This window comes from Uloborus diversus, unplaced genomic scaffold, assembly GCF_026930045.1.
Source record: "Uloborus diversus isolate 005 unplaced genomic scaffold, Udiv.v.3.1 scaffold_13, whole genome shotgun sequence".
Taxonomy (NCBI): domain Eukaryota; kingdom Metazoa; phylum Arthropoda; class Arachnida; order Araneae; family Uloboridae; genus Uloborus; species Uloborus diversus.
The window spans coordinates 3837742-3848730 of NW_026557987.1; the positions used below are offsets into that span (position 1 = coordinate 3837742).

The 10989-nt window shown below is 34.3% G+C and overlaps 1 protein-coding gene across 1 annotated transcript in view; it reads left to right on the top strand.

Annotated features, from left to right (window-relative positions):
* LOC129232581 (uncharacterized) overlaps positions 1-6240 on the top strand; it is a gene marked incomplete in the record, with an annotated part of 160668 nt that extends 154428 nt beyond the window's left edge. Inside the window, 1 exon segment of the mRNA XM_054866713.1 lies at positions 5223-6240. Within this exon segment, the coding sequence (XP_054722688.1) occupies positions 5223-5365 (143 nt within the window).
* Positions 6241-10989: the final 4749 nt, after the last annotated feature.

The following is a 10989-nucleotide window of genomic DNA, read 5'->3' on the forward strand; positions in this document are numbered from 1 at the left end:
TTGCTTGTCTGTTTAATTTGTCATGTTGTTTAAAAACTTATGAGTTCTTGTTCTTGCTTTTAGTTCAGTTAGTCTTGTTTTGAACTTCATCTCTTGAATCTTGAATTAATATGATGAACTTTAATTTTGTTAGTATTATTTACAAAAGTTTTAGTTATAGTATAAATATTTTAAGTAAAATAAAAGATGTTTTTATGAATTTTTTGAGTCGCCGACCGAATCTGCAAGCTTCTGAAAATAGTACATGAAGTTACGATAAATACTGTATATGACTTAATTCATAGTTCATTCTTTATTATTAAGCTTTCAAATAATTAACATTGTTATCAAAATTAACTTCAGTACTATTTTTCACTTATTTTGTCTGAATCATTTTTAAATATTTTCAAAGTATAAGATTATTAATGTACCTATCCATAAAACTCAAAATTTCGTAAAAGTCGGAGACAAACCCAGAAATACTAATGTGCCGGAAAAATATGTTATGATGTCGTTTTGTGACGAGACTTAAGACATTTTTTTAATATAAGAAACAATTTGCCCCATCGTGAAGAAGTTGAATATTTATGTTGCTAAGAGGGGGGTGAAGTAATGTAAGCCATTTGGAAAAGCTTTTTATTAGAGACGTACCGAGTACTCGGTAACTACTCGGCCTACTCAGCCAATTTGCCGAGTACTCGGTACTCAGCCAAATTCTGATCAGATACTCGGCCAATACCGAGTAGTTGCAAAACATTGAATATTGTCCAAGGCAGATAGATACTAAAATTTATAGAAAAAAGAGCAAGCATTATATTCTGCAAACATTTACAATTAAAATTTATAAGTCAAATTTTAAATTTTGCGAATAATGAAGTTTGTAATGCTTCAATGGAATAAATCTTTATTTTAATGTCCCCAAAGTTGATAAAAATTATTTATGTAAAATTATGCAAAAAAAAAGTATAGAAAATATGGAATTTTTATGTTAAAAATGGATTTTTGTTACAAACAAAAATTATGAAAATACCTTTGCTTAAAAAATAAAAGAAATTAAAACAATGTTAAAAGCACAGTGCAGTAACACTGCAGACATGTGTTTTGGCATTGCAAGGAATTCCTTTTTCAATGCACAACATGGGAGCTCGTGGATTTAAAGGCATTCGACAAAAGTCAGGTTTTTTTGTCGAATGTCTTAACATTCTTTAGCTCACATGTTATGCACTGAAAAAGATGTTCCTTGTAACGGGGGGGGGCAGAAACACATGGTCTGTAGTGTTCCTGCACATTTGTTGTATTAAAATTATTTATGTTTTGCGGACTAAAACTATAATTGATTGGTATAAATTTGTTTGAATTCCAACTTGATTAATCATACCTTTTATTTATTTATTTTTAATTTTAAAAATAATTTTTTTTGTAAAATTTTTGACACACACAAAATTGTTTATATAATGCGTAAATTGAATTTCAGCAGGAATTTAGTTTTAAAAACTATTATATGGACAAGGAGGTCTATACTACTATTCCAATAAGTTCAAAATTCATCACATATGTGTTGGTGGTTCTTCATAAAACATAATTGGTACTTGGTAACTCGGCCGAGTTGTGAAAGGCCGAGAACTCGGTACTCGGCCGAGTACTCGGTACTCGGCTACTCGGCGAAAGTGCTACTCGGTACGTCTCTACTTTTTATTTCTATGCTTACAGTAACAAAAAAGGTACAATTGTTCCTAATTTTAGCTTTGAAGTGTTACTTATGGAACATGGACCTGGTACTAAATTTCATTGAGTGTTGTAATAGGATTCTCATTGAAACTTCTTAGACCCCTTCCTTGAAAGTAGTTTGGTTAGAAAATTCCTAGTTGTGGAAAATTCAAAACTTTTCCAGCAGAATTTGGAAATCAATTTTTCTTATTTATATAATTACTAATATTATTAAAAATAAAAATTATAAAATTCAAGACATGCATTTAGGTACTTAATGATTGATGTTTATTAAAAGCTATTTTTGTTTAAAATTTTTCCAATTTAAATTTTTCTATTTTGGCATGCAGGGTGTCCATCCTTTTACCATCCTTAGTGGGAATCAAGTTTTTTTATTTCAAAAGTGTGGATGAATATTTTTTGGCAATTTTTAAACTGAATTTACGAATATTTTATTTCTTGAGTTGAAATGAATTGCGGAAGACATTACAAATACTGTTAGTGTCCTCTTTTTATGCTAGACCAGTAGAAATAGAATTTATACTAAAAATTTAAAATGGCCATTCAACTATGGAATGTTTTTTAAATACAAATGGGGAGGCAGTGAGAAGCAAAGGGATGTAAGTGGACGTTTTCAAGTTGTGTGCAAAGTGTTTTCAAAGTTACAGTCCCAGGTAGGCTTTCGTTGAAAAATGTTTCCGAGTCGTGCTGTATAGCAGCACCTACCCCACTACTTGCACGATTGCACCAAAACAGAGGAGACGTTCACCTACCATTTGTACTGGTTATTTTGAATTTTTACACTTGCAGTGAAACTTCGATAAGTCAAAGTTGCAGGGAATGCGAAAAAAATTCGTGTTATCGAAAATTTGGTTTATCGAATACGAATAAATATATATATATATATAAAATAAAATATATATATATATATATATATATATTTATATATATTACTGTTGCTCTGAGGCGAGACTATATACTTGACATAATTAATGTATAATATTATGCCATAAATTCATGAACTTGCATAGGTTGGAAAACAAATATATAATTTTATTCAATACAATTTTTACTTACCCGGAAAAAAAAATATTTAAGAAAAAACAGAAAATCTGTTATCAAACATTGCTTTGAGCAGAAATTTGTTCTCTCGTTAAATGGTCATCGGATAATTTTAAAGTATTTAAGGGAGTGAGGAACATTCGGACCGGATTCTATAAAAAAGCGCAATAAATCTGATGCTTTTCTTGTGTTTTTTGGGGCGTCGAAACTTTTTTTTCCCATCCCATTTTTGGGCTGCACTAATAAATCAAAGCATTGGTCTTCCCCATGAGCAGGTTTTTCTTTTCTACCGATGGAAATGAAGTAAATAATAATTGAAAAGGAAAAGGGAAAAAAAAATTGCCACATGTTAAGTGCAAATAATTCAGACATTTATTTGATCCACTTTGGCTAGACGCCTTTTGATGCAATGCAATGGCACCGATTTCTTTCCTTTTTTTGTTCAGACTTTTTGGGGAGTAAAAAAAAAAACACACACATGATTTCGACTTGTAGAGTTACGTTAGCAAGGAAACTTTGACGACAGTCATGAAATAAAATTCGACTTATTGAATATTTCGACTCGACGAAATTCGGCTTATCGGAAATAAATAACGTTAATTCTCCATTCAGTTAGATGGGAATAAGTGTTTACTTCGGCTTATCGAAGTTCGAGTTACTGAAGTTTCACTGTACATCCATTTGCTTCTCACTGCCTCAAATGTGAATTGAAGTTAAGCAGTTTTTAGAAAAAAAGTACAACAGATGACAGATATGCAAAAAATGAAATTGCAGATACCGCTGCCCTTTACCTTCCCACAGCAAAATGGTGGTCAGCAGATTGCAAAGCACTCACAGTCAGCAAGCAGTTCCTGTGCACAAACTCTTCATTGTGTTTCTTTTTCCGGCATAGCAATGGGGTTGTTTCCTTCATTCAAAAGTACTACTTTTAGTGCCTGAAATTGATAGAATAAGCAAAAAAAAACACGGACCCAGAAAATCCGCGATTCCTCGTAATGATAATCGAGAAGCGAATCAAATATTGCTTATTAGGTTTTCTATCAACCCTATCGTTGCCAATGCACATGAGTAAAGATGTGAATTAAATATTTTGCACTGTGAATGGCTATAGCGAACGACATTTTATCATTTGTGATGTCATCGGCAGAAGCGTAAACAATGAAAGCGCACCGATTAAAGTAATTTTTTTTAAATACTAGCTGTACCCGACGCGCGTTGCTACGCCAACAAAAAAATACATCATTATACTGATTTTCATGACAATCGGTTGAACGGGGCAGAAGTGGCTACTCTGCAGTGCCACCTGGTGGCGAGTGGCTTCAATGAGCATAGTATGCACCTTCTCCGTGGAAAAATACATATATATAGCAATTTTCATAATAATCGGTCCAGGTATCCAGTGACTCTACTCAAATTTTGTACTCACGCAGTTTGCAAGATCCATCCATCGCTAAAAATATCAAATAGAAAAAGTTTTAAATCCCCCCGTTGCATAAAAAGCCATAAAACAATAAAGAAAGAATTTATTTGTTCAAACTCAAGAAAAATGGCTTCTTATCAATGAGATCTTTCACGCGAATTCATTTCTGCAGCCGATCATTTTATTCCTATTTATCCAATGGATCGTGACTTAAATTGGAATAAAAAAGGAACAATCGATCGGATTTTTTTCGAACCGGTCTATAAACATTCCCCGTACCAAAAATAACAAACGGCGAAAGTTTCAGCCAAATCTGCCGGGTAGTTTTTGAGTTCATGGATGACATACAGACAAACATTCATTTATATATATATATACAGGGTGTCCCAAAAGGTCGTTTACAAACTTAACATGCTGGTCTGTCATATCATGATGAACAAGATTAACATAGTAACATACATTCGCAAACACAATGCTCGCGCACTAAATGCACACAAAGTCGGACACTAACGGATGCAAACCATGCCGCATATCTATTACACAAAGACAATTTTACACAAAATTTTAGTTTTTAAGAAAAGCTTAAAGCAGTTGCTAAAATTTGCTGTCCGCCAGCTGTCATAATCACGTTGCAACGACAACGCAGCGATAGGTGCAATCTTGTCCGAATGGATCGTTATTACGACGGTCGGTACTTAGTCGTTGCGACGCGTGTATGGCAGCTAAAGGCAGCAAATTTCAACAACAGCTATAAACCTTCCTTCAAAACTAAAATGTTGTGTAAAATCGGCTTTGTGTAATAGATATGCGGCATGGTTTGCATCCGTTAGTGTCCGACTTTGTGTGCATGTATTGCGCCAGCATTGCGTTTGCGGACACATGTTCCTATGTAAATCTTGTTCCTCATCATATGACAGACCAGCATGTTAAGTTTGTAAACGACCTTTTGGGACACCCTGTATATATTAAACTTAAGCAAATTATTTTAAATTTTGGAAACGACCCCATTCCCTTTGGCTCGCATCATTAATTGTACTTTTTGTTCCCCCTTCAGGCATGACAGTGCCCTTGGGTACCCCGGTGGATGTACTGGAGCAGGGCTATTCCACTTCCCATCACTACTTGAACTTCAACGAATACGTGGTCTACGACGCTTCCCGAGTCTGCATCCGCTACTTGGTCCAGTTCGTCGAATAAGCCCCCTTTCGGACTCTCCTCATTTCGCCCAGTGCATGGGTCGGCATACTTGCACCTCCATCTGGACTCCAGGACTTGCAGGACCCTCCACCCGGGGACGTGCAACAGTTTTCTTTCCCCGAGTTTCCGAGCGAAGGCTCCGGAGCTCGCACCAGTCGTTTGCTTTCTTTTTCGGAATTTCGGGACTCGACGCGAAGAGTGCGCATCGTTTCGTTCTCCGACCTATCTATGCATGGACTTTTTATTTATCATTAAACACATTTAAAAGAAAAAAAAATTTTTTAAACTATTTGCCGTGTTGGAATTTGAAGAGAATATTTAACTTTCTATTGTCTCTCTCTCTCTCGAGATTGTTGAAAGGTGGTTTTTTAAATATCTGGTTTTAGAAGTTCTTGTACCTGCTACGAGCGCCCGATGTAGATACAAAAAAAAAAAAATTGTGCAGTCACACACTGCATGCTTTTTAATTACGAAGGTTTTTTAAACCGGCCGACGTTTTAGTTTCGAGAAATTGACCTCCTCGTTTCGAGTCGAAGAGAATGGCGAAGCGTGAATTTTGCACCATGTTTTCTACACATCTGCAGATGTATATTTTTTAAAGTTTCTCTAGCAATGGACTGCATGTGTGAGACCTGAAATTAAAAAATGAATAACTAGCTTCATTTGTCATAATGAATTGGAAGAAGATTAGCATTTTTACGAGACAAACTCTTATCCTGTACAATGGTTTTTTTCCCCCTTTATTACATACCTTGTTTTTGTATAAAATCATGACTAGTATTGAGTTGTGTGGCTGCCTATATTTAATGAAACACTCTGCAATAAATGCAGCCATTGTAACAAATTCGTTACTTGAAATAAAATATTGCAATTCACATTGGTGTGTCATGTGTTGTGTTTTTTCACATCTGGTCCTCAAGTTGTGTGTTGGGATTCCCAGTCTTCCATCTTTTTCTGTGGCTATGGATAGTGTTGACAGGGTGGCCAAAGACCAGGAATTGTCAGGGATTTTGACAGTTCAAGAAAAATCAGGGAATTTGGGAAAGAATCGGGGAACTAAATCAAAGCCTTTTTAAACATTGACAGGCAACTGATTCTGCATTTTTTTCACCTCTTAATGTTAAATATTGTCTACATCCTGACATCTTAACTCATGATATCTCAAAAAAAAAAAACTTAGGAGGGTAATCTTGTTTAGAAATGCAAAAAAATAATTATTTTTTTCTTTTCATATTTTCAAAGTTTAGACCTTTAAGAATGAGCCTCTAAGAGGATTCGAGGAAATTTGAATTATTTTCGGAGTTATACTTCATTTAACTAAGAATTCTTTTTTCTCAATATATACTTGACAAACAACCATCAAGCCACGTCTATGTACGTTCCCCGTGTACTGTGCATTTTCCAAAGTTAAATTCAAATTTTAAACATGAAACGGATAAAAAAAAGTGGAAGAGGAAATAATTTGCATCTAGATAGACAAAGAAAAAGCCAAAAAACAAGATCAACAGCATAACAATTGCTCTGAGGTACAAGCTTCAAAAGAAGGCTGAACTGCTCTTATGGCTGAAAGATCTGCCAAAAATGTAGCTTTTGAGCAATAGAAAAGAGCAATGCATAAGGCAGGGATGGTTGTTCAAAAAAATAAGTATAGCATACCATTTAACCACTCAGACTGCCTGAAACGCCACTGCAAACTTTAAATCAGTTTTTCTCGAAACTACTTTTTTCAATACGGTTCACAAGATTATATCAAGTTCTAAAGCACCAATTTATTTGAAATTTGGTACATACTTTCTTAATACTATCAAAATTGTTCCCACGTAAGGGTTTCTGTATTTTTTATTTACCATTTTTAAAAATATTACCAAAGTTGAAAAAAGAAGCCAAAAATGACCTTTTTTTTCAAAAAGAAGCCATTTTGTGCTTCCCCCCCCCCTCCCCCCCAAATTGGCTACATCCAGACAATTCTATATAATTGTTCAACAAGAATCAACCGTTATTTAATGTTTCATATTATCAGGAGAATTGGTATCTTGTCAACCAGTAGACACCTTCCCCCCCCCCCAAGTCCCCACTTTGCCGGCCTCTACAGATTTCAATTTTGAAATTTTTTTCCCACTTCCCTACATTTGTATACTTCTCAAGTATCAATAAAAAAACTGAGGAAAAATGGTTACAGTTTTTTTTTTTACTATGCCCACAAAAATCAAGCTTCTAGACAAGAATACCCCCTTAAATGTTTTCTGTATTTCTCTTGAAACCCTTGATATGTCGAAATATTTGCACAGAAGCACGTTTTAATTTGCCGTTTTTCCTTGGCAATTTTTGTTAGTAAAACCTGTTTCGGAGACATTTGCCTGATTTTAAGAATGACGGATTATGGCGAGGTAATAGATTGATGTGGGTATCAGGGAAGGGGGAGGTGGTCGTTTTTATATCCTGAGTTTACCCTGGAATTGAAATTCTTCGCTCATTTCTTCGGAGCCTGTTGATCGCTTTGAGGACGGGGTCGATTTTTAGTCCCCCAAAACAGAAAACACATCAAACGACAAAACAAGACTTTTTAAGTTGTAGATGGAAAAAGAAAGTTGAAATTGCCGTTCATTTCAAATCCCATCCAGTACTTTCCACAGTTATAAAAAAAAAAGACAAGTTATTAATAAAACTATGATGAAAGAAGTTGTTCAAAAATTAAAATTAGGAAGTTAGGCTTATGACATGACACCCCGAAGTTCCCTACACCTACCATTTTCACGGTTCATTTGTTTTAGATGTTGGGGAGTTCCCCTGACAAATGAGACTTCAGGGACGGTTAATCACCGACCCTGAAGTCTCATTAGGGTCAGTCACCAGACCCTAAGCATTTAGTTGGGCATCTTTGGCAGTCCACCGTAACCACCACACTCAACAAGAGATATCATATACATTTATTAAATTTAGAAACAATACATAGTTACAATTGTTTGATAAGCACTTGATTTTTTTTTTTTTTTTTGCATCACGCAGAATGCTTACAATATACATAGCTGCCAACTTTTAAGATTTAGCGTTACATTTTAAGATTTTTGGAGGTATTGTAAGTTTGTAAGATCATTAAGTTTTAGATCTCTGGTATTGCTTTTTTTTTTTTTTTTTTTAATGAGTTTCCTGTGTTATGTTACTTCAGAAGAATAGAGAAACTGCAGATGAAGAGCCTAAGATAAGCTCCAAAGTGAATTTCGCTCTGTACAAATAGATGATTTGCTCCCTGTTGTGCTAAAAAGGGAGAGGATGGATAAAAAATAGTCTGCTTTGAAGAAATGAGTTAATATCAATGGTTTATTGAAGTATGAAAGGCTTTCCTTTTCTATGCTTTCCATACTGGCCATACCTCACAGCAATGCAGAGTGCAAAAGAATATTCAGTAGTATCAGAAAGAGGAGCACAGAGCTGTGCAGTTCTCTGTCTGATAACATTTTAATCATTAAGAACTTACAAAAAAAAAAAAAAAACTCCTGTTTTGAATTAGTTATTGAAATAAAATTTTTGAATGTTGCTAAGTCAGCAACTTAAGAAAGCTTAAGTTCCAGCTAAAGTAGTTTCAGCAAAAGCAGCTGACTGCATTAATTTATGAAATAAAAAGTAAGATAATACAGCAAGTTATTAATTTTTTCCAAAAAAATATTTTTAAAGATTAATATTAAATGATAGATCTTACAGAAAAATATTAGACAATATTTTAAAAGTGCACACTTTTATTCTTAAATTTTTAAATGCACAGGCCTGCCTTTTTGAAACTAACTGCTTGTTGTAATCCTATGTTCCTGTTTTGTGTGAAGCCAGTTTTTTTTTTTTTTTTTTTTTTTTTTTCTTCTTTTTCTGTGCTGATTAATTACAAGTAAAGACTTGAAAATATAATGTTTTTAGTTTTAACGGTTTGTTGTGTGTTGGTTAAAAAAGTGTACAAATACACCCAGGGCATGCATTGTAAGATTTTTAAAGTTGATATGTTGGCAGCTATGCGATAAGAAAAACATTACAAAGTCTTTGTTAAAACAAACATTGTATGAAAAAAATCTAATAAATCAAATCTAAAAAGTCAAAAAATTGAAGACTGAATATTGTTACACTGAAACAGGGATGTCAATAAATTTCAAGTCAATTAAAATGTTGAAGAGTAACTTTTGCTGATAGTTACGAAAAGTGGTTGCATAGTACAGTAGACGCCACTTAATGTGATCACAGTTAATGTTATCACTTGCTTATTGTTATCAGAATCACGAAGCCCCGGAACACTTGTATGTTAACAACACACTTTTAAAAAGTCGGACATTGTAATCGGCGTCTTCGTTTATTGTTATCGCTTTTTCATAAACTTTCAATTTTTCCCCGTTTTTGTTCCTCAATTAACAGAAATACATAGGCAAACCCTGACGAGACTCACTTTCTGTGTAGCATTTTGTGGTTTTCAATAGCAGTTCAAAATTTTTCTAGGAATGAAGCTACAGAAAGTTCGCCCCCCAGTGACCACAGACTCCCCCTAAGAAAACTTTTTTTTGCACCTAAAAAAATTCAGTCGCTGGACATGTTGCAGGCATTGATGTAGGACCTCCACTGTTGCCATTACTTTGTAAACTATTAAAGAATTGTGTCGAGATTGAAAACAAAGCGATGTTAAATTAAAATTTAAACAACAAGCAAAACCATGCTTTAAAAGATAGAAAAGCTGAATGTGCCTTGACACTGGTTTACGAATGTCAGGGAAAACGGTCGTATTTTACTTCACCTATTACTATGTGATTAAAAGTTGCATAATTTAGCTTTAACTTTTTATAATTCAGATAATTCCGTTCTGTTAATTTAATAATTTAAAACTGCGTTCAGTTGAGTCATTGTGATTTTAATTTGAGGTTGCCAAAATAAATGCACCCTAATTCGAAAAAAATGATCATTTTGTGTCTCCTGGATTCTTTTCGGTTATTGTTATCAGTCGGTTATTGTTATCAAATTGTGTTAGTCCCAAAGTGATCACATGAAGCGGTGCCTACTATACATATATAAATATAAAAATTCAGTATGTGTAATTTTTTCATAACCTTGATAGCTCGATATCTCGAAATTTTTCCTTTCCCAAGATATCGAGCTAGTACTGTATATCTTTGGCTAAGGATATGGGGGAGGGACTCGAGACCACTTTCAAAAATGAAAATTTCAAAAAAGTCGAGAATCGTTCGAAAACGAAGTAAAAAAATCACAATAATTGTGGGCAATTTCTGAAGTTTGGAGTATTAAGGAGAATGCTTCAGGATTTTCCCCGGAATGTTTTGAAAGATGCTGTCTTAAAAAAACTTAAGGCTGTCATAAGTGGTTTAAAAATGTGTGGGAAGGGAGGGAGGCTTTAAAAAAATATTTTAACTACTAAGTCTTCAAAAGGCTGTCCTTGGTGGCGTTTTGTTTGGGAAATGGAAAAAGTTCACCGGCTGTCTCTGGAAGTTTTTTGGCACTAAAGATCGAAAAAAATTCAATCTTTAATTTGTGTACGCCTTCTTTGTCAACGTTGGGGGGATCTCATTACGTCACGAAAGGGATGGTAGGTCTTTATTCCGGAATAATTTCAAAATTGAGGTCCTAAAGATGTGACTGAA